This window comes from Betta splendens, chromosome 2, assembly GCF_900634795.4.
Source record: "Betta splendens chromosome 2, fBetSpl5.4, whole genome shotgun sequence".
Taxonomy (NCBI): domain Eukaryota; kingdom Metazoa; phylum Chordata; class Actinopteri; order Anabantiformes; family Osphronemidae; genus Betta; species Betta splendens.
In genome coordinates this window covers 18,967,897-18,991,531 of record NC_040882.2, presented here as the reverse complement: position 1 = coordinate 18,991,531, position 23,635 = coordinate 18,967,897, and the positions used below count along the sequence as shown (strand labels likewise).

The 23,635-nt window shown below is 46.2% G+C and overlaps 2 protein-coding genes across 6 annotated transcripts in view; one reads left to right on the top strand and one right to left on the bottom strand.

The window, feature by feature from the left end:
• Positions 1-19,198, bottom strand: part of col4a5 (collagen, type IV, alpha 5 (Alport syndrome)) — a 30,171-nt gene extending 10,973 nt beyond the window's left edge. Inside the window, exons 1-29 of one of the 2 annotated variants that reach the window (XM_029143179.2) lie at positions 18,883-19,198; positions 7,556-7,612; positions 7,382-7,471; positions 7,223-7,267; positions 6,676-6,720; positions 6,527-6,589; positions 6,335-6,388; positions 6,216-6,242; positions 5,954-6,034; positions 5,623-5,685; positions 5,500-5,535; positions 5,309-5,350; positions 5,099-5,191; positions 4,844-4,897; positions 4,700-4,756; positions 4,374-4,418; positions 4,193-4,246; positions 4,075-4,116; positions 3,811-3,901; positions 3,357-3,644; positions 3,133-3,222; positions 2,722-2,792; positions 2,204-2,395; positions 1,958-2,126; positions 1,599-1,691; positions 1,353-1,457; positions 1,006-1,103; positions 649-799; positions 430-543 (exon numbers count right to left, since the gene is read on the bottom strand). In XM_029143179.2, the coding sequence (XP_028999012.1) occupies positions 430-543; positions 649-799; positions 1,006-1,103; positions 1,353-1,457; positions 1,599-1,691; positions 1,958-2,126; positions 2,204-2,395; positions 2,722-2,792; positions 3,133-3,222; positions 3,357-3,644; positions 3,811-3,901; positions 4,075-4,116; positions 4,193-4,246; positions 4,374-4,418; positions 4,700-4,756; positions 4,844-4,897; positions 5,099-5,191; positions 5,309-5,350; positions 5,500-5,535; positions 5,623-5,685; positions 5,954-6,034; positions 6,216-6,242; positions 6,335-6,388; positions 6,527-6,589; positions 6,676-6,720; positions 7,223-7,267; positions 7,382-7,471; positions 7,556-7,612; positions 18,883-18,963 (2,491 nt within the window). In that variant the 5' untranslated portion in view covers positions 18,964-19,198. Of the gene's footprint in view, positions 1-429; positions 544-648; positions 800-1,005; positions 1,104-1,352; positions 1,458-1,598; positions 1,692-1,957; positions 2,127-2,203; positions 2,396-2,721; positions 2,793-3,132; positions 3,223-3,356; positions 3,645-3,810; positions 3,902-4,074; positions 4,117-4,192; positions 4,247-4,373; positions 4,419-4,699; positions 4,757-4,843; positions 4,898-5,098; positions 5,192-5,308; positions 5,351-5,499; positions 5,536-5,622; positions 5,686-5,953; positions 6,035-6,215; positions 6,243-6,334; positions 6,389-6,526; positions 6,590-6,675; positions 6,721-7,222; positions 7,268-7,381; positions 7,472-7,555; positions 7,613-11,024; positions 11,212-18,882 lie in introns of those variants that run through there. The other variant, XM_055507063.1, reaches the window with a different exon arrangement.
• Positions 19,199-19,661: 463 nt separating this feature from the next.
• The window catches only part of col4a6 (collagen, type IV, alpha 6), a 70,027-nt gene continuing 66,053 nt past the window's right edge, over positions 19,662-23,635 (top strand). For 2 of the 4 annotated variants that reach the window (XM_055507061.1, XM_055507060.1), the window contains exons 1-3: positions 19,662-20,373; positions 20,528-20,648; positions 20,800-20,845. In XM_055507061.1, the coding sequence (XP_055363036.1) occupies positions 20,638-20,648; positions 20,800-20,845 (57 nt within the window). In that variant the 5' untranslated portion in view covers positions 19,662-20,373; positions 20,528-20,637. The remainder of the gene's footprint in view (positions 20,374-20,527; positions 20,649-20,799; positions 20,846-23,635) is intronic. The other 2 variants (XM_055507062.1, XM_029143171.3) reach the window with 1 other exon arrangement.

Genomic DNA, 23,635 nt, shown 5'->3' with positions numbered 1-23,635 from the left:
ACAAAGCCTTAATGCGCCATCTGGTGCTTCAGTATTTGTGGGTGACAGACACAGACACATACACCCCCATAGCAAAATGACGTCCAAACACCTTTACCGCCCCGAAACATTGACAAGTGGTTGGTCATGCACCATGCTTGGTGACTTTGAACTACAAGAACAAAGTAACAAATTTACAAACAGGTACAGCAAAAACATGCACAATTAGACTGAACAATAAAAACAGTCACAAACAAATGTCACAGGTGTTCATCTGCAAAAACACTTATTGCACGTCAGATTTAATCAATACAAAGAAAATTAGATTTAGATTTACCAATATTTCCATTTTGTCACATTTCATAGAACATTTCACAAAAATTTCACTTGACTTAGTTTTAGTCTCACTAGAAACAAATTCCAGAACCCAAATTTCCAACCCTTGTTTACCTGTTTCTCCCATTGGGCCCGGAGGTCCAGGGGGGCCTGGGGGTCCTACAGTACCAGTGGTAGAGGATCCAGGTGGGCCACGGGCTCCAGGTATACCAGGTGTGCCAGGTTCACCTATACAAGAGGAATTGAAACCAGGCTTGGTGGACTGTTAAGCTTCTATCATAGTTTTATGGTCCTTTAGACTGATTACATCAGGGTCTGTAGTGCAGTGATTACCTTTGAGCCCAGTAGGTCCATCATATCCAGAACGTCCTGGCTGACCAGGACTACCAGGGAAACCAGGATCTCCCTTAGCTCCTGGGTAACCTTTAGCTCCAGATGGTCCTGGTAAGCCAGGAGGACCAGGAAGTCCAAAGCCAGGCTCACCCTGTAGCAAGCAGACAAAGATGGAGTGTATGAGATACCTTGTGATGGACTTCATTAACATAATGTCTGACTAGATTCCTATTGTGTTTGTACAATACTAATCCTATAATTTAGTTCCTACCAAATGATTCTCATGTTTTAATCTTTTATGTCTATTGGTACTAGTACAGTAGTTTAAACTATGTGTCTGTGTATCTGTAAAGGTACCTTGGATCCAGGACTTCCAGGCTGCCCAGGGCGTCCATCCACACCTGGTCTTCCTGGTCCTCCAGGAGCTCCTGGCTGACCAGGGATACCTTGGATTCCTGGAAATTAAAAACAGCAGGTGAGGATGGGCTGGGTTAAACAAAGAAGAGGTTAAAATGCCCCAGAGTAAATATAACAATTTGTGAATCAAGAGGAGGAGTAAGACATTCTAGGAAAAAGGATGAAAACGCAGAATGGAATGAAGTCAAGAAAGAAAATAAACCTAAGATGAGTAACTAGAGAACCAAAGAAAAGGTAAACACATTGAAAGAAAGAATAATAGAAAGATTTTTAATTGGTTTCTACACCTTTTACTCCTGGTGGTCCTGGGAGTCCAATGCCTGGGAGTCCAGGTTCACCCTTTTCTCCTCGTAAACCAGCGAAACCAGGCTGTCCGGGTTGACCTGGGTTACCTGACAACAGAAAATAACAGGTCAATCAGATCACTGTTCCTAAACTATTGTGCTGTTACTTGTTCCTTAAACAAGCAATAGCTTGTAGCCTACAACAAGATACAGTGTACTACACTATCTTCTATTAAAATAGTTGTGTACCTGGTGCACCAGGCAGTCCAGGTTCGCCATCCTGTCCTCTAGGTCCTGGTAAGCCTTTTTCTGCTATTGTCAGGCCTGGTTCACCTTTAGCACCTTCATGGCAAAAGATAGGAGAACTTAAAAATAACTTTAAAGAATAATAAAATAACATTTAATACCAATAATTAGTTGAGTGACTAAAGAAAGATGGGGGAAGATTAAACTCCTCTGTTACAGGAAAAACCCACAAAACCTTAAAAGACCTTCTTTAGCATCATCCTTTAAATCTGAAGAGATACTAACAACCTTGTAAATCATAAATAAACGTTTTCTCTCTTTTTTTATCCTTGATAAAAAAATATATTATAAAATTTTTATACCAGGTACACCAGGAGCTCCAGGTCTTCCTGATACACCCTGGACACCCTTTGCTCCTGTAGGCCCCTGTGGTCCAAAGCCAGGGGAACCAGGTGGACCCCTGTCTCCTGGAATACCTTGAACACCAGGCTCACCAGGGGGTCCTCGATCTCCTTTCACCGTTAGAGAGCCCTGTCAAAATCGATGACATTGCCTGTCAAATGAACAACTGCGTGAATGAATGGCAGACTGGGTGTAAATGCACTTACAGAAATTCCTTTTGGCCCAGGTGGTCCAGGCTGTCCATTACGGCCGGGTCTGCCATCCAAACCAGGAAGACCAGGTACTCCAGGAAAGCCAGTGTCACCCTTTTCTCCCTTTATACCGTTGACTGTAATGGCATCACCTGGGTCTCCTTTTTCTCCAACCGGTCCTGGAGCACCTTGGGGACCAGGGGCACCCTGAAAAGTAAACAGATGGTACAAATTGGTTGGTAGAATGATTAAATTATCATTTTATAACATAATAATTTAACAGACCTCTAATTTATGCCAAAAATTAAAGGTAAAAAGCAGTGTGAACATGTAAGACCTCGCATATACTGATTTACTATACTGGTCTACTATTTAATAGCCAGCTTTACTCTAGAATATTCTATTATTAAAAAATCAAAATGTGTACTTACAGCTCTGAGAGTTATGCGCAGTATATTCTTTCGTACATGCAAAATTCAACTGAAATATTAAACATTTTAGGTCCTTTGAAAACTAGAATTTTAACTACTTACAGGGAGGCCATTGTCACCACGGATTCCTTGAAATCCTCTGTCACCTTTGATACCAGGAGAGCCAGGACGACCTGACGACAGACAGTTGTTAGTGTGACATATAAAGAACAGTACAGTTACATGACCACATTACATATTTCCAAAAATAACATTAGAAATATATGGATATGGTGGGGAACTGCCCGTTAGCGAAAGAAAGTACATTAAAGTAAAAAAAATGGTAACTCCTTCTGGCTTATCCCATAAGGGGTCGCCACATTGAATGATTTGCATGATTGGTTAAGCAAGTTTTTACACCTTCTTGATGCAACCCGCGATCTGTGCAACAGGAACACGATGCGCTAACCACTGTGCCAGTGCATTACAAATGCAATCTGGACTCTCTAAAATCAATAGAAATTCATGTCTTACCAGGGAGTCCTGGTGGTCCTTGAGGTCCTTGGGGTCCAGGGATTGAACTGGTTTCACCAAAGCAGTTCACACAGGTCTCCCCCTTTTCACCTAAAATAGCAAAAGGTCAGTATAAAGTATTTATTCTTGGTTTGATACAGTGTATTTATGCAATATTTTCTATATAGTTTTATATATATATATAGTTCAGATTTGTGAAAATACAGCAGGGTCTGTTTTCTGACCTTTCTGGCCTGTTTCTCCTTGGAAACCCCTATCTCCTGGAACACCAGGCTGTCCAGGATTCCCAGGGATGCAAGTTTGTCCTCCACTGGAAATTCCAGGAGGTCCAGGAGGCCCTGGTGGACCCTGTAAACCAGAAGAACCTGGACGTCCTGGGGGCCCTGGCAAGGAAAACCCTGGAGGACCTGTGTCTCCCTTTTGTCCTCTCTCTCCAGGCAAACCTGGATTTCCAGGTGGACCACTTCCACCAATGGCAGGAAGTCCTGGTGCCCCAGGAGGTCCTGTTAGGCCTAAAGAAGACAGGAGGACAATGTTCATTATAGTTGGTTAAATGATTGACACATCTGAATTCTGTTAAACATTGAGGCTCTGTCGGTCTACTTTCTAAGTAGCTGTTTAGCTCGTTAGCATCATGTGCACTATATAAAGACTTGTGAAAGTGTGTTTTGTGTTTACCTTGTGGTCCTCTTTCTCCTTTTAGTCCTGGTGAACCAGGTAGCCCAGGATCACCTTTAGGACCAACCTGACCTCCGGTCTGACCGATCACCTGAGCGATCAAATGAAGGTATAGATTTAATAGTTTAAAATAGAACAAAGCTGCCATTGATTTGCAGTCTTCTTCAGTTCTTTGAACAATACAAAATATAAACTAACAAGCTGTGCTACTAAAAATAGCACATGGATAGAATAAATAGAATTTAGAGGAAGACGCCTACGCACAATTCCTGGTGGGCCTGGGAATCCGCGATCTCCCTTTGTACCCTAAAAAAAAAGATAGCAGTGGTAAACAGCCAGTATTTCACCTCACCTACATTTTAAAGACTAGTAGAAAACCTACTTGCTCTCCATCCCTGCCTGGAGGACCAGGGAAGCCTTGCTCTCCTTTGCTTCCCTGATCGAAAAAAAGGGAATAAAGTTGGACAATCGGTCACAGGCCTCTTGATAGATCTTAACAAATCTGACACTAAGTGGTACCAACACGAAGTAAGAAAAGTGTGCCATCTGTTGGCAGAACTTACGGGAAAGCCTACGGGGCCAGGGTCACCATCTTTGCCTGGTTTACCCTATAACGAAAAGAAACCTTTCAAGTTTAAGTCCTAAAAATCGTATTAGTTTTTAGCACCAAATCTGTTGAAATATTTGAAAGGACATTTTGGTTAGTTACCATACTTAAAGGTGTCATTGGGGTTTGATGGAACCAGAACAACATAATAAAGAAATATGTCAACAGATGCTTGGCAGTACCTGTATTTCTGGTGGATGGGGTTTGGATGAGGGGCTTGCAACTATAAAAATGAAGGTCCACGCAGGAGGTTTATGTCTACTTTGTGTAAAATACACTTACTCGTTTTCCAAACTCTCCTGGTTCACCCTTTTCTCCTTTCTGGCCACCGGAGGGTCCCTACAATCACAAACATAAATCGTCTTTGAAGTAAAGAGGCTCTTTTATTGTGAATGGATTCCATTAGTCAAGTTTTCTGCTACTCACTGGAGGTCCTGGAAAGCCGGGATCACCTGGGAGGCCAGGGGATCCTGGGTCCCCCTTAACATAAAACAGGCAAAATTATTAATTTACTTTTACAGCACATAACCTAATATCACACATGAAGAGTAGAGCAGGATTTCTGCTGGCATCCAGTGGCTGATGTGAAAGTTGCAGCCTGACCAGTTCTATGGTTCTTGCTGCACTCTAGTGGTGAGGTTCTTCAAACACCAGCGATTACAACAGGATTGTTTTTATTACCTTGTCTCCTCTCTGAATCTCAGACTCAGGTGGTTTCTTCTGTTCCCCAACCTGTCCGGGAGGACCAGGGGGTCCTTGCAAACCCTGTTCACCCTGTGTTGCACCCACAAAAATGCACCAAATTATCTTATGTACTTGGACAAAAAAGAGCTTGAAACACACAGAATGTTTAGACATTTATTATAATAAGAGTATAGGTTATTACAGTACCTTTTCTCCTTTGGGTCCCTGGAAGTTCAAACCCATGTTTCCCTTTAAGGAAAAAGAAGATTTTCATTTTAGTGAAGTGGTAATAAAGGTTTAAATAACAAACAAACTAGGACAAACAAAGCACTAATGACTTTTTTGTATTTGCTCCACTGACACGTTGACAAAAATGTCTCATCTTCATTTTGACTTACTTTAGGTCCAGGAAGACCAGGAGCACCCGGGCGACCCTGAAAAATTAAAATTAAGAGGTGACATTTCATACTTTTGAAAGGAGCCTAAGTCTTGGCAGCTGTTTCGCATCAGCTGTGCTTTACCTCATAACCTCTGGGTCCAGGGGGGCCAAGTGGACCTTGCAATCCGGGGGCACCAGGAGTGCCCTGTGACACAAATCCAAAGAAAAGCTCAAATTAGTTATTTACATACTGAGCATTATGGGTAAGATGATTTCAGTTTTAATGCAGTAACTATATCTCACTCATATCACAAAATTCTCATTCAGCTCATCCCAGCTTTTCAATTTAAGACATTTCCAGATCCTAGCTGTGAACACAGCATGCGTTAACCATTCTTGGAACATCAGGTACAACTTTAAATGAAGTTGATATTTGTTATAATAGTCATTGGACAGAATGAGAGAAGCCTTACAGGAAGCCCTGGCAGTCCAGGCAATCCTACTGCTCCTTTCGGTCCAAAAATACCACTGGAGATCACATCGCCAGGATCTCCCTGTGGAAGAGAAGATAACATGAAGTGCAATAAAGGACCTCTATAGATCAGATTTATAATAACAAAATGTATAAATAATGATAGGTGAGGCCCCGCCTACCCTGACCACACGTCACTAAGTTTAAAACATCTCTGCTGTTGAGGATTTGACCAAAGAACAGTTTCACCCCTTTTCACTCACCTTTTGTCCCGGCAGACCAGGTGGACCCTGTAAATAAAAATAAAGGTGAGTTTAAAGAACAGTACGATCATTATTTCAAGTGACAAATCCAGAGAACACACTTCACTGCAGTGACTCACCGGTATTCCTTGCAGCCCATTGATTCCTGGACTTCCTGGGTAACCCTTTTCACCCTGGAAGAAAATAGAGGGATGCACAGCTCATAAAAATTAAGCATGAAAAATCTATTCAATATTTTAGCTGTTACCCATATGTAAGAATATAATTATATGATATGTTTGCCTTTCCTTGTATTCTCACATCAGTAATACCTTTGTGCCGTTGCAGCCTGGTACTCCTCTTGGGCCTGGGGGTCCGTCCTGCCCTGGTAGACCCTAAAAAAATTACACCAAGCATTATTGCAGCGCATCCTACAGCAACAGAATAATTCCAGCTAAACTTGAAATTAAGGAAAACTCACTGGAAGTCCTGGTGTTCCTGAAAATCCTGGCAATCCAGGAGGCCCCTGTTAGATACAAAAATGTTAATAGGCAGACATTTAAAGCAGTGTTCAATAAAAAGGTTCATGCAAATTTTGGGGGATTTTGTGTCTTGAATATTTTTCTTGACCTGAAAAATACAGTACATACAGTAAATACAGAATAGTAAAAACTATTTTATTGTTAAAACACAACAAGCTAACAGAAAATAAAGAGGGAATTTGTTCAATATCTCGGTGACAGTGTTCAAGGTAAAATTCTGACCTCTGCTGGTAAAGAAGGGTATACCAAACCAGACTAATTAAATACAGTGGTGAGAATACCAAAACCATCCTTAACTACCAGCTAAACAGAAGCTGTGCAGTTTTATGAAACCGAACGGATATTGGAAATAAAAAACACCAAAACCTGATAAAACTCTAGTAACAACTTCAACAGTTTGCATAAACTGAGATAGATAAAGATGAAGCTGTTTGCATGAGAGGACACAAAAACATGCGGCAGGACAGAGCGAAGTGAATCACTTACTCTAATTCCTTTTGGACCAGACAGCCCCTGTGGCCCGTCACTACCCTGAGACAGAAACAGAGAACAACATTTCACCAGCAGTGAAAGGAACGAATGAAAGGCTACTTACTAGACACACCTAAAACAAGCACACAGATCTAACCTCAGACCACAGCTCACCTTCTCTCCTCTGGCGCCGATTGGCCCTTCGGGGCCTGGGAAACCAGGGACCCCCGGTGGTCCTGTGAGCCCTGGGAAGCCCCGCTCGCCCTGCGCATAATGATACAGACAGAGTAAATCAGTGCAGTGGCCGCGTGCCGTGGACTCGTCTGCTTACATTTGATTTGACTTTACCTTGGCCCCCTTTACTCCACTGCAGTCACATTTGCTTCCCACACATCCATGGCAGGCCTGTTGAGAGTCACATCAGTCATGAGCATGTTCGGTTTGAGGACTACTAGAGGGCGCCCTGTATGTGCGTCACTCTGCCCACAGAGGAGCAGCCGAGTCTGTGGATTCTCCCTTTGGTTTGTTGAATGCAGGGAAGATGGGCGCAAGGTCACCGAGGACCAGACAACACGGATTGTTTTGGGGGAGGGAAGGACGGAGGGAGTGGGAGCGCCAACCTGCTGATTAACTTTTCCCATGCCTGTTGACACAGTGGATGCCGGGAGGACATCGATTGCACGCATGCCAGGCAGTCAGGTTGTGAGAAATAAGTCAGCATTCTTCTGTGTCTGCGGAACCGATGGCTACTGTACACAGCCCCGCCACTAATCCCACAGCTGAGTCAATGTCCAGTCAAAATGAGCCTGCAAAGGCCCGGATATTTGATCTGCCACGTGACGACGGCACCCTCGCACATGTACATGTGTGACTGTGCATCTGGGCGCTTCGCAGTGACAGAGTCAGGTTCCTGCAGCCTCTGTGCAGCCTCACTGACGAGCCTGTAGCTCGTCCTTTGACCCGGGAGGGGAATGTCAACATCAGGCCAGAATTACAATCAGTTCTTGAGCAAATACTACCAAAACTGATTCTTCTCTATATACTATGTGTTTAACATATTCTTTTATTATGAATTAATTACTACATAGAAAGTCATAAAGTGACTAAGATCATAATGATTTAATATATGGCGTGCGCTTGTCCATCATCCTAAGTGTGTGTGTGTGTGTGTGTGTGTGTGTGTGTGTGTGTGTGTGTGTGTGTGTGTGTGTGTGCGGCCGTAAGCCAGGTGTTAACCACACGCTGACAGATCCTGTCAGACTCAGATCCTCTCTCACCATGCATGCTTTACACATACACATCTTTCCAGCTGTGATGCTGTATCCAGCGGCTTATCTGACTTCCTGCGGCGCTCAGAAGCTAAAGCGAGGCCTTACTCACAGCTGAGGCTGAGAGTCCCACTCCCATGTAACCAGATCTGCACACACTGGTTCGCAGTAAATGTGTGGGTGAAGGGGTTACGGACAAACACACACAAACACGCTTGAGTACATTCACTCATGGGTAGTCAAGTGTGTACATGTGTGTGTGTGCAGGTGTTTTCATAAGCCATGATCTCCCGATTAGTCTCTGGTCTGCTTCAGCTGAATGCAGTCTGCTCTCCCACGCCCAGGCTCTCTCTCTCTCTCTCTCTCTCTCTCTGGGCTCATCCTTTTATTGCCACCATTGACAAGTATTTATCTCGGGAAAAAGCTCACAAACAATTAACAGTGTCAACGTTAACCTGAAGCACTGATGAATTTATCACTCACTTAAGTCATTTGTGAGTGAGATGTTTCGATACAAAGTAACCTGAAAAAAAGCACGTCTCTCTTTTCGCCACCAGGTGGCGTTACAACTGCGAGTCCTCGGTGTATACAGACATCAGAAAACAGCCACTGTGGTGATAATTGCAACCATACAGGCTTAACACTCCATTAAAGGCATCTCACTGATGCCTGTCTCTGGCCTCGAGTCTACTACTCTGCTTAGAAAGGTCAGCGAGCTGCAAATATTTGCTTCCCCTCCCTCTGTCTGTACAGCTCCCCCCTCTGTTTAAACTCTCTCCATCATTTGTCTGACTCTCCGCCACGCTGCCAGAGTTTGTCCATCCGGTACTAGAAAAAAGCTTAGCATGGTCAGTTTGAGCTCATGTTGATAATTAACATTTTTTAAATGTTCCTGGAACAGTTGATTTTGGGTGTCTTCCCTTTGTGATGTCATTAAGAGAGTTGCGACATAACCCCTGATCTGGCTCGATAGACGGACATCCGTTGTGTGTGTGTCATGTATTAATTCATTTCACCTATTTATTGTGAAAACCGACAGCTCCTACAGTAGCTAATAAGCAACAATGGAGGATGGTGAGAACTAATCATTATTCCGTCTATAGAACCAGGGCCTGTCCTTTCTTTAGACACGTGGCAGTGCAGCATGGTGGACGATGTGAGAGAATACCGGCCCCTAAAGCTGGAAGAAACGTCTAATGCCAACGAGCCCTAAGAGCCAAAGGCGAATATGAATGTTTGCTGCTATACACCATTATGCATATGTGACACCAGAACGCACATCAGCACCAGTGTTGGCAAATGAATGAGGCACCGGAGGCAAATGTTCAGCACCATCAAGTTAGGATTACACCAAAAACAGTCGACATGGAGCCGCAGGTGGAGAACACCATAACAAACACAGCGTAGCTGCAGTAAAAGTGTTCCTCCCAGGTTCGAGGAGAGGCGTGTGGAGGAGGCCTCCAGGTGAGGGGGCGTAGGAAGAGGAGGGGAGGGGGGGGCGGAAGGCGTGCACCTGGGGATTAGACTGGCGAGACTGGAATTCCCCTGCTCATCAGACTGATGATTATACCTATACAGACACAGCCCCGCCCTGGGTGACACCCCCCCCCCCCCCCCCAGCGTAGGAGCACACACACGGCACACAGGCCACTGCAAACAGGCCGGGGGAAGATTTCCCCCCTTGGAACGCCGCCGGCACACAAGCCAACGCGCGCACGGTTCCACCACATCCCACAACTAATGCCCGCTGCTCTCCAACACTGATCGCAGCTTAGCAGCGAGAAACCGCAGTGTTCAGCGCCACAGCTTTTCCGTAGGTCCGGCCCCATTTTTGGAAGAGTCTCACACACACACCATCGTTGAGCCACAGGACCGGATCCGGAATTCCACCGGCGTTCCCGGTACCTCTCACTCCTCACTCGTCCAAGCTGGGATGCAACAAGATGCTCGCGTTGTCACACATTAGAGACTTGAATCCATAAAAACCTTTTCACATCTATCTGATTGAATTTGCCGATCCTCTAAAGCACTACTGGGACGCTTTTCACACAGCTTGTGACCAGCTGGAGGACGTCCTGCCGCCCGTTTCACAGTTTACCACAGCTTCATGTGAAGTAAACCCTCTTTCTCACACTGACAAACTTTCTGGGGGGGGGTGTTTGGACTTCATCAAACCCGACTGTACACATGGGACCTTATCTATAAACAGCTCCTGTAACCGTGCACACGTGCTGAACTGGGGCCGTTCTCAGTCTCAGTCTAACTGCTCTCCAGCTGATGCCTGCGTCCGTCCACACGGCGTGCCCACACGTGGCTGCTGCGAGCTGGAAGAAGCTGAACCCGTCGCCCCGGGAGACGGGACGACCCGCGCTCAACCCAGCCCTGCCAAACCCGGCCCGGCCCGGTCCTGCCCGGCGCAGGCTCCAACACGCCCTCCGAGGCTCCGTGCAGCACTCCACATACCGCATTTCACCGCTTGGCACCGCGCTGCGTGGCCGCAGGCGACGAGCAACGAGACAGGAGAGCGGCGGAGCCTGCCAGCGAAATACCTGCATCTGTGACTGGGAGAAGTGATGAAATGGAAGTGAACAGCAGTAAAAACAGGAACAGCTGCGGAGCGGGCGCAGGATTTTGGTCCACGCGGAGGATGAAGGATGCCTTCAGGGTCATGATGCAAACACTTGACACGGATAAAGCTGCGTGGTCCAAATACGAGGACTAAGAACTGGAGATTCGTTCTCCCACCTGTATAAACCTATACACAGAAGGTGCTCCAGTGTTTGGATGAGCAGCGGTGCAATATTTACCCATGAGCCTCTGCTGTAGACAAAACAAAGCAGAACAGGACGTTCTGATACGCTGTCGGAGATACAGGGACGCACACATGGTTGCGCTGTGGTTGCCTTGTATTAGTTAGTTTGCATTTAGTGTTGAACTACTGTGTATGATGTGATAGCGGGTTTCTGTCCGCATTCATTTGCTTTGAGACTCCTTCAGACTGGAACTGAAAGTTATACAAGGGAATGAAATATGTGGAGGCTGCAGATTAAAGTCTGGACATTAGACCATTGCATTTAAATATTACTGTTCAATTTGATGGGAATCAGCTGTCACTGGAAGATGAGTTCTAATATAGTTTTATTAACAGGATTTTTAAAAAGAAAAGTTGGGCAAAATCATGTTCAGATGTTAAAAACGTGTCGTTATCTGTCCATCTGCAGTTTTGAGTTATCACCACATGGGGGCGGTAAAGAAAACAGGAGATGAGATTTTAACGCACAGAAAACGTTAAGACCAATAAACTTTGTAGTTTTATTAGTTTGCTGTTCTTCCACACCTTACACACCATCATCTCCACGTGTACTGAACGTCTGTTTACACCTGAGCCACATTTCCATTTTCGGACTGCGAGTTCGGCTGCCGCTGGATCCGGGCCCTCACAATAATGCTGAACGTGCTGTCTCTTGCTGCTCCAGTGCCAGCGTCCCATCTGATCCTGGAGCAGGCAGGTCACGGCAGGCTCTCGCCTCCTCGCCTTCGGATGAAGGCGGCTGAGTCACGGCGTTTGATACCGTCCTGATCACAGACGCTGGCCAGTTATTGACTGATGCCTCCTCCTCCATCCTTCCCCCTTCTCTCCTCTTTGCCACAGATGTCTGATCTCGCCTATTGTTTCTGCCAGTGGGGGTCTGTTAGTCTAGACCAGATAAGGAATGCTGTGCATTCAGTGGTGACACGCACACAATACACAGTGTTGTGTCTTCATATTTTATTACAAAAGTGAACCAAACGCGCCGTCTGCGTTCCCTGAAATGTCACGTAAATGCTATTTTAGGCAAAGTAATTGGCAGAAAACAAAGTTACAAACAACAAAAAGACAGCGAAAAAGCTCTCACGCACATGGAGAATGCGCACCTTGCTCAGTGCTGCTGAACCTTATCCCCCACATGCTAAAGGCTTAACTGCATACCAGCCGGCACACTGACCTGGGATTAACCAAGACCAGGCCCCACCTGAGCACCACACACACAGACACACACTGACGCACAGCAGCGCCATGAAGCACCAGCGGTGTGTGTGACTAGACTGCGCTATGATTTATTTATGTTCATTGTTTGGTCATTTCTACATAAAAAGTGTTCTTTTAGAATATGAAGTAACTGGTTGCTTCTGTCAGAGCAAGTTCGTGCTGACAGATGTACAATTATGTCAATGACAGGTATCAGTTTTTTATATTATCACACAATTTATTCGTTAAAATTTTAATCCACGTTTTGTAACGTGGTGTTTAAAAATTCTACGGTAGGGGGTGACTTCCAGAAAAAGGAGTTTGACAAAGAAAGGAGCTGCGGGGAGCACCGACCCATCAACAGGTGACGCTTCTGACAGAAACATCATTTAAACTAGGCATATTTTTATAAAAAAATTATTTAGATGAGTGAAGAACTAAACTAAAAGCCATATTTTCATCAGTTTAACATAATGGTAAGGAGAGTGATTTTCTGTAGAGACAAAGCCAAAAGCTCTAATCCAGAGGTTGCTAGCGAGACGTCGGAGCAGATAAAACACTTAAAAGAGCTATTATAAAATACAAGGTGCTAAGATCAAATAATAGGTCTGTGAAATCCTCTGACTTTGTACGGAGCACTGTCTGCGTCCCTAAAATGTTCAGTTGTCACGTTGCGTCAGGGTGAGTTCAATGGCAGTAACTGGGATGGGGGGGGGGGTTTACTCTTTTTCTGGTTTGAGCAGACCCTCAAATTGGCTGAGCGTGTCCCGGAGTATCGGGCGCACGATAGGGTTTTATTTGTGCACAAAGGAGCAGATTAGAAGGTAGAGAAGGAACAAAGGAGCCAGGTTTAAACCAGAGCTCAACTGTAAATGAGAATAATCGGTGGGTGCTGGATGCAGCTTTGTAAGATAATATGTCAGCTGAAGAATCAGGTCTTTGCCACAGATGAGGGCCACGTCAGGAAAATGTAAACATACCTAGATTGTTTAAGTAACGAACGACGTGACGATGGAGCAGACCGATTATTTGTATACTGCTTCCCTCACAGCCCTGTCTGAACCAGTATGTGCTCCATAATGTGAAATGTGTGAAGAAACAGTAGACACGTGCAGAGAGGGAACACGCAGGCTCACACTGCTTTCCCTGTGGTTGTTGGGGAAGCCCCGTTTCCTCCGTGGTGAAATGATGAACTGATGAAAGAAACAGGTGTCCAAAATGGACGTGAGCGAGGGGGTTTGAGGGAACGAGAGCAAAACAGAGAAGAAGAGAGAACCAGACTCTCTCCCACGTCACTGGTGCTCAGATCCCTGAGCGACAGTGAGGATATTTCGCAGTCAAAACAGATTTGATTCTCCCTGAAAACTGCGATGACTTCACTCCCTGGTCCATAGGCTGCCACAAACAAGTAGCGTAGCGCTAGCGTTGTGCGCTATCAGCGTCATTAGGCTCTCTTGGGCAAACAGGGTTCAGCTGGATCACGTGAAAATGTCAGATAGAAGCGGCAGAGGCTGATTTAGATGAAGCGCACGCCGCTAACAGCTAATGATAACTGTGCAGCAATGCAAATGGGAGAAGCAGAGGGTCGAGGTACGTCGCACATAAATTGTCCTTGATTTTGGGGCCACATACCTACAAAGCACGCCAGTGTTCCCACCTGCTGGGTCGGGAGGACAGATTTCCAATTATCTGCTAGTCTCACTAGGACACTGTCCAATCTGAACAGAGTGGGCTCAGGGCAACGGAGGCCTCAAAGAGACAGGTTCCACCCGTGCTGTGGATCTGTGAACATAACTGTTTACAGCTCGACTGTGAACTTGTAGTTCAGAGGAGGAAGTGCCAGACGCCTGTAGATCAAGATTTCTGGCTGATCTCAGACAGATCAAAACTCTCTCCTTCTCTGTGGAAAGAATGCAAAACAATAAATGTTCCAGCTTAGATGGCGAATGTGCATTTCAGTTCCATATTCCTTGTTTTCTTTAGTGCCTTGCTCTAAGTCTTCCTTAGTCAGGTTTTATTAGCTGAAGCTGCATGTTCGCCTCTTTGCCCGTCTCATCTCACTTTGTCCCTGAGCGAAGCTCTGTGTTCCCTTCAAGCTGCAAATTTCCTTTTTTCATGGAAAAACATGTGAGGCGGCGGATAACAAACATGATGTGTTCACGGTAAAAAAGAGAAAAAGCAGGACTTGGAGGGACAGCGTGTCCTGTGACTGTTCTGTGTAGGTGGATATGTCAGCTAGTCCAGTTACTGCTACACTCAACAACGACACGCACGAGCAAAACAAATCTGTCCACAGTGAATATGAGTTTGTTATCATCCAGTTCAAGTACTCTGACAATAAACTCAGGTGTCTGACTTTCCCATTAGTGCCTGAACACAAGACACATTTGCCAGAAACCCAAAAGCACTCAGACTGTTATACATGCAAATACGTGAAAGCAATCCTCCAGCCTCATGAATGTGTATGCTGTTAACCTCCTTAGCATTGTGTAAGTGTAAAAAAACTCCATAGATCAAATATCTCAAGTCCAATGTAGTGTGACCAAGTGCTTAATTGTAATCTGTAACATAAATCTGTGCAAATCCATATAGTGCTCTGCTTTAATCCAACCTGTGAGTGACTGTAGTCAAACTCCCAGCTCAGAGATTCTTTGCTCTTGTGACCCACAGAGATTTGGAGTGCTTTAAGTCGCTCGCATCAAGTACCCAGTCGGTCTAAAGCTCACTGCGGGTGTCATGTGGGGAGCTATGAATAACATGACTCTGGCACAAGCTGTTACTGAGGCTGGGAACAATGTGAAAATAGGTTTGAAAAGCCTTGTTGTGTGATTAATGATAAGAGCGACGAGGCATAAAGAGTCAACATGATAAGAATAACACCGCTAGACAGAGACAGGTGGAAGTAGCCGCTCTGAGCTTTAAAGCCTCAGGAGTAAATAAAGAAGTCCCTAACAAACACACAGTGTTTGTTCTCCGCCTAGAAACTGGGGTAAGAGAATATGTGAGTTTGAGCCCAAGGGTTGGAAAGAAATATAATACGCAATAATCAGAATACCTGCTTCAGCTTCATGCTTCAGCTGTTCCTAGAGCAACTAATTGAAACTACACCTACTGGTGCCCTGTAAATTAAATTAGCATCCCTATAGTACCACAGTTTCAACAAATGCTACTGAAGCCACACCTAGTGGCTACAACAACAGTTATCTCTGTTTTCTATCAGCTGTCTCTGCTGGCGACCACCACTATAGACCTGCACTATTACTCTCAAGTCTCCACCCTTGCTTTTTCACTACTGTTTTATTTGTACATTGCAATCATTGTAACTACAGTATAGTAATGACTACTATCACTTCACTTTCACTGCAGCTAAAGCTACTGCTTTGTGGTTGTTTGACTACTGCATCATGTCTGTGACATTCTACTTGTGTACTGTTACTCTAATAAACCTTGTAACAGTACTGATACTACAACCATAATGTGCTACTACTGCTAATATACCTGGAGGTATTATTTTTAAAGTAGCCACTGAAACTTCCACTACAAAAACATCATTAATAGAACATTTACAGTTATACTCATAGTATAATAGTAATAGTGTAACCTTTTCTAACCTCTTCTTATTCGTTACTCAGTTTCAGCATTTATTATTCCTGCAATAATTATCTTGTCATCTTTTATTAGATCTTTTACTATGGCTACATCATCAGTCATCACTCAGCAGTAAAGAGAGACAATGAGGGAGAAAGTAAACGAAAAAAGAAGGAGGTAAGAGTGCAAGTACTGCATTGGGGTAATTAGCTGTCTAAACATTGGGTGTTGGAGCTCACTGACTTTTGTCCACCTGTTAATCCTAATGGCATCCTCAAACTCACTGACACCACAGTGTCTACCAGGAAACACACACACAGTCACACATAATGTGTAGCTGAACACACAGGTGGCAAATAAACGTGTTCCCTGCACTGCTTCCTATTTAAGGAGCCCTTCAGGCCGAGCACTGGACATAAAGGTCAATTTCCTCCTCTGATACAGACAGACATAAAATAAGAAATGCATGAGAAAAAAAAGATTTCTTGTGTGATACACTTCTTCAATTCACTACCAACAGAAAAGGAGAACCCAATCTGTACATAAGATGGATTTAAGGAAGAGAGAAGAAACGCACAGGGACAAAAGAAAGAAGATTTGACTGGAGCGCAAACACCCGTCACTCTTCCACTGGAAGGTACGACTCTGCAGATTAAGCTACGTTCACAGCATTATCTCTGTCTTCCATCAGAGGATGTTATGGCTAGCTTAACTCCCTCAGCATGCACAAACACAGATTCCCCACCTAAACCTTCCTGGGACCCTAACCCTGGTAGGATATGGGTCACGTGAAAGATGAGACGCCCCAGCGTGAGGCTGAGGGTGGTTGTGCAGGTTTGGGTACCTACACGCACACAGGAAATCATGCATCAAATTAAGTGTGTGTTTGTGGTTGCGTAGCATGACTGGTTCAAAGGAAAACCTCCAGGTATACATTACGGCTGAACTCCCTCACCTGGCTGAGTGGAGATTTCTATCTGGCACAAGATTAATGCTACACGCACACATCTGATTCTCGCATCATAGCAAGTTTAGGATTAAAATGGTAATGGGAATTCCTGTCTTGCGGGTTTTGGATTAGCTTCAGATATGAGCAAACGCTGCAAACAGTTTCAGTGATGAAGGATAAAAAAGGGAGTTGAACTCTGGAGGCCAGGTTTGAGCCTGCGATGGCAGCTGGCACTGGCTCCAGCACACTCCATATGACTGACAGATAGGTGGAGGTTTGGTGGTGCACTCCACCAGGGGGCCTCGCTGTGAAGATCAGACCCCAAGACAATCCGGAACAAGGCAATATTTGTGTAAGAGAGAAAAAAATCCTCCTGGCAGTGGTTCTCTGCATCCTCCCTTCACGACTATCTCTTGTTGCCACAAAATATTCTCACATCAAGGTCCACTTAGTGGCTCATTCCGCAGCGTTTCACCTGCATCTCACTGCCTGCGTAGCCTCCGTTTGCTGATCAAATCCACGGCACACAACTTTCCTAATCTTCCTCCTCATCCTCACGGCGTCTGTGAGGGTGGTGACACGGGCACATTCCTAGGCACAAAGTGGTACCCCCCCCCCCCCCCCCCCCTGCCTTTCACTTAAAATCTCCATGGCAACAACGAAGTCACTCACACTCTGCCCTGTTCACTTGTTAAAATTGTATGTTAGACCCTTTACTTCAACATAAAGACAAAATTATGCTCCTTTTTTATTTTGCAAAGCTGGTTTCTGATCCCAGGCGCAGTCTATATTTAAGACATTATGACATTATTGTAGCACATAAAGACGTGTTTACTGTTTACTGACTAAAATACAGAAACCCTGGAAGCACAAACTTGTCACTTCTGTGGCTCATGCCTTACCTTAAACCCACTGAACTGCAGCGCAGGCCCGGTTGGACACGCCTCGCATGGGCGGCATCATGCGAATCAGCATGTGCCTCATGAATTATTACTGACGTGCTGAATATGCAGCAGAGCACGCCGAGGTGCATCCACTGACTCCAGCGCCGTCGCCTGCGAGGAGGTCACGGGATGAAACGCAAACGCAGAGTGGAGAGCGACCCCAACAAACACGCCCCGCCGGACGATGTCCCCGAATGCATCTGGAACACATTGCGCCACCGCTGTCCTCGCGCGCACGGGGTCCGAACGCCTCCAACGTGCCCCCTGTTTGCGCCACAGTCCGCACGAGGCGCACCTGCAGCGGACGAATTACGAATTACGAATTATTAACCGAATTACGCGCAGCGTCGCACCGGTGACAGAGAGGTTCACATTAGAGCCGCACCGGCTGCGCCCGCGCCGAGTGCCGCCGCACTGCCCACGAGCACGTCCGCATCTTTGACGCGACTGAGAGCGAAGTCTAGAGAGAGGCTCCACGCGCGGGCAACGGCGTGTCGCTGCAGGTCGCCGCCCGTTCGCAGGGAACGGGGCAGGAGGAACGTGATGCACGGGGAACCTCCGTGGAACACGAAGGTGCTCGTGCATTCTCGTCGTCAAAAGTAATATTAAAATCCCAGCTCAAACATACAAAGGTGCCTAAATTGTGGCGCCGGTTGTTGTTACCGCATCGACACGGAGTCAGAAACGGGGTTCGCATTGGAGCAGAAGGAGACGCACTTGTTATACAGCTGCCTCTATTTATAAACGTTGGTGGAGCTCGCGGGGAGAGCCGGTGGTGTCCCGGCGCCGGCCGCGTGAGAGCGGCGGCTCCCTCGACCTCTCCGCCGCGCTTGTGTTGCGGGGAGGGGGGAGGAGGGGTGGGGGGGCGCGTTAGTGCGAAATAAGTCTCCGCAAAGTAAAACTGGAAGCGCACTTACCGCAGACTCGGATCGCTGCACCGCGGCGCACAGGGCGAGGACGAGCAACGGCGCCGCGAGGCTCCTCGCGTCTTTAGGCATCTTGGGGGGGGACTCAAACAAGGCTCCTCCTGCGTTAACACTGACAAGCTGTGCGTCCGGCCGGTCGCATGTCAAAGGCTTGCCTGCCCCCTGCACAGCCGGAACGGAAATAATGCGAAAAGTCTCGTTCTCGGCGCGTCGTGCGCCCGTCGCGCTCGCAGAGGATTCTAGCTGTCCGGACTCTGGCACCGCGCGCCTCTGCCGTCCCCCTCTAACTTCTCCTCGACTTGCAAACCTGCCCAGGCCGGATCTACTTTAGCGCGCAGTGATACCACGCCCTTTGCACATACACCGTGTGAGACCTGTCATCTCAACAGAAGTTTCTAGATACTAAGTGTCTACATTCTAAATGCATGACCAAATCTGAGCACTATTGTCTGTAAAGTTCGTTTTCATTAAAAAAAAAACACCGACATTTAAGCATATGTGGACCTCACGAGGGCGGATTGATACCTCCTGCTTCTGTGATACCTAGCGCCTCAGGCGCCACAAAATTTGGACATTAAACCCTTTATTTGGCATTTTTTGTTCGTCCGGACACGTCGCATTGCTGACACATAATTAAAGGTCAAATAGTCACGTTTGTCTTTGAGTGATGCTACTGGCGGAATAGAAAAAAGTCAGATTAAATAGATCATCCTGAACTTTTACTGCTTTTACCGCTGCAGCCTTGACACACGTGACATGAAGCATTTAGCTTATAGGTTATTTCTGTTTCCTTAGATTGTCATTTTAGGATGAGAGTAAATCACAACGTTCACTGGGTTGTAGTATTTTATAGTATCCACAGGTTTCTAAACAGTTGGATTAATGATGGATTTGAGCTTTTAATTTTAAACAGTGTGAGGAAACACTGGGGTCATTGATGAAAATTGGCACACACTATTACTCCATAATAAAATGTGCTGTTGGTTGTTTTTTGTTTCGTTTTATTTTTTTATTTGAGTAAAAAGTCCCAGAACAGGTCAACGTGGTACTCCACAAGTTAAATAAACTGCAGAGCTTTAATCTGAGAGACATTTTCTATGTGTAATTTTCCAATTTAATGAACATCTACAAGGAGACAATCAATGTAAAATCCATTCAGTATTTACTAAGTGAAATAGTTTGTCTTTGCCTTATAAAGTAAAAACTAACAATGCAACGATTTAGTTTCCTTAGTAAATTAGGATTTATTTTTAAGATTTCCCTGAATAAACATTGGAATGGATACTTGTTATGGATCGAAAAGTCCCCTTGGTTGGACCACATAGCCTAACGAGCTTGTGATGCCTGTGCGGCTCAGGCCAGAGGTATGGAGGGATGCATTACATGTGCTGGCCCCTCCTCCTCCCGCTGCAGTGTTGCGCCGCTGAGCTTGAAGCGCAACAGCCCGGAGAGAGCAGCAGCGACTTCGCCGCCGCAACTTTGGTGAGTTGGATAAGCTCTGGTTTCTGGACAGATATTGACTCAGACAGAAAGTCCCTGTGCCGCTGTTGTTGTTAAAGCTCGGGTCGGTTCATGTGTGCGCAGCGGGGGCTTGGGTTCAGCGGCGGGACTACTTTGTCTCTCTGTCTCCGGGTAGATGACAGGGCTTTGGAGCAGTCGATGAGCGCGTTTGAAGTGCCTTGCTGCGGGTGAAGACGAGGGCATCGAGTCTGGACCTGCGCTCCCCCCTCTGCTAGTCGGACCAAAATGAAATTTCTGTAAGCAAATTACTATTCAGTGAAACCACTGCACGCTAACACGTTCGACGCCACATTTGCGCTTTTGCACGCCGCCGCATTGCACTACTTTTAACGGCGTTCCTACCTGCCGGAGAGCGCAGCCTAACGAAAAGCTCCGTGTGTTTTGCAGGGTTTGTCTCGCAGCGGTCGCCTTGGCGCTGAGATCCACGCACGCAGTAAGTGCCATTTGTTTACTATAACGCTGCTTCAAGAGGCTCTTCGCTCGGCTGGTGCGCAGCGCAGTCACAGTGAACGAGCGGACGCAACGTGCGGTTCTGTTTTTCTCTGTGCAGTTGCCGGAGAAGGTGCTTTTTTTCCCCCCCGAAACCGTTCGTTGCGCGTGAACGGCTCGTTTGAATAAGCGGCTGCGCCAACGCGAGCAAACGGTGCGCGCTTTTGAAAGTGGCGCACCCGCTCGGTACTTGTTGCGTGACCGGCGCGAGCGTGTTTCACGGCGGAGCACAGCGCCCGCGCCGGCTCCGTGCCGTGCGTCACTGTGGGTGTCTTCAGCTCGGCCCAGTGTGAGGAAACGTGCGTCTCCTTTGTTTGTGTCATCCTCCAAACTTAAATCAGCACACGTTCATTTTGTACAACATTTTATTTCCAATTGTGTTCAAACAACGTTGCATTTGGGTTCCGTGCTGCGCCATTGCACCAGATTTTGCTCAGACTGTGTGGATTATTTCTTTAAAGGCAAAGGCTGAAGCCTGTGTTTGAATGTAGCTTCGGGGACTAAATAAAGCACTTCATGTGTGACTCAACCCGCTCGTCATTTGAAATTCAAACCCCACCCAGCTGATGAATATTTATCATAGGCAGATTACTGGGGCAAGGTGCTGTCACAGGCCACACCCACACACGACTCACCGCTGCAGCAGGCGTCATCAGCAGCATGTACCTTAAAATATAAAGTTGGCCTGGAATTTGTCACATCTTTTTGTGAGCATCAACCAAATGCACAGCCAAAGCAGGGTGGAGGTTAAACTAATGATTTACTGACACACAAGTCGACCGATCCGTGATGACCGTCGCAGTTAAACCCCAAATGAGGATAATTAACCTGTAGAATATTCATATAGGGCTCACAGAGGCAAAGGTACATCCTAAAATCATTAGTCAGCCGTCGGCAAAAGCATTTTGAGTCTCACATTTAAGTGTGGGCTGTAGAGTTACACTGACATCTGAATCACTATATAAATGTGTCAAATGTATCATATCCTAATGATACATCTTGATCATGATCCTACAGTGTGTCACAGCAAATGGTTTCATCAGCGTTTTTTAATGAAAGGATCAGCTCTGAAAACTTCCTGCTCCTCAATGGGCCCCGGCTGATGGAGCTGCATTGACTTTGAATTGACTCCTCCACCCATTTCCCACCTCCCCGTTGTGTAGTGGTGTGTGTGCGTGTGGGTGGCTGAGTGGACGGACAGATATATGCGCGTGTGAGTGACAGATGGGGTCGTTGGGTGGTCCGGGCTTTCGTAGCCGCGGTAACCGAGCCCGCGTGGGTCTCTCCGTCCCACCGCAGCAGAGCCAACAGCTTTGAGTTCCGCTGCATCGCTCTTTTAAAGTACGGTAGCACGCACACAGAGGACCTGGAGTCGGCTCTCGGTGGCGACGGACTCAGCTGTTGGCGCAGAGAAAACATCACACAGGGGTGGCGAGGAATGGCCAGGAGTCAGGACAGGAAGGAGGCAGAGGAATGGGGTCCTAATTGACTCTCATGCCAGATTTGATCTCGCGAGCCGCTTAATGGACCATAATGGTGCTTGTGTGACTTAACCTAATGCGTATTTTGCCTATAAATCTGAAGAAATCGTGAGACCTCACTACTTTTTACTTTTACTTCCCATCCCCAGACACTTACTCTCCTCTCCCCATTCCTGCCCCCCCCCTTTTCCACTGAATTCCTGCAGAGCTTGGCAGGACTTGCCAAAGTCCCTGCAGGTGATATAGGCTGGAACATTCCAGCAACGCTAAGTGAAGCGACTGATCACAGCTTGATTTGTGGTCACCAGACCCTCCCCAACGCGACGAGTGTCTCCCCCCCCCACTTTCTTCCCCCTCCTTCACCTCCCGGCCCCATCCCACCCCTACCTCATCACTTTTCCCCCTTGTTGACGTCACATCAGCTTTGTAACCATTAATGTTTTCAAAAAAATGAATGAAGTGTTACTGTTAAAACCGTTCGCCATGCAAGTGAACAGAAAGTGCCCAGCGCCAGAACCACTTAAGCTGTCAAACCTAATTAATGAATGATGATAACGAATGATGACTCTGCTCCCATATTCTTTTTATTTTAGTTGCAACATAAGCTTGTTGCTGGATGTTTAGAAGTGGCCGCAGACAGAAGTGAACTGTTGCTGTAGCTGATGTTCCCTGAAGGCTTGTTTCTGACATCAACAACAGATGAGATTAGCTGAGTTTACAAAAAATGGTCCGACATTGTTTTGAAATGTGATAAAGAGCCGAAAGGTAAATCCGGAGAAGGAGCGTGTGTTTGATGTGACTGAGTGGTGCTGCGGTCTCGGTTTGGGGTCAGTGCGTTTCCGGGTTTTGCCAGTCTCTTTCCGTAACATTCTACCTGTGTGGTGCTTCCATGGAGCAGAGTATGTTTCCCTCAAACTCATAAAACACGTCTGTAGTATCAGTGCAGGTGCAATAAAAGACAGCTTCCCAACTTGATTTTTCCTCGGGAAACACCCTCACAAAAACTTCACAGGAGGACACACAGGCAGACAGACAGGCTGGTGGTAGTGGGAGTCTTCATCGCTTGCAGTAACGCCCATTTGGAGTAAATCTGCTCGGTGAAGTCTGAGTTACAGCTAAATGGTTTTACAGAAGACAGATGACTTAAGGAGACGTCTCCGAATTGTTGGTTGAACCTTGGGCTTTTACAAATGTTTCATCTTAAAAATGAAACCAAACGCACGAGGCGCTCTGACCTTTTATCGTGCGTCATG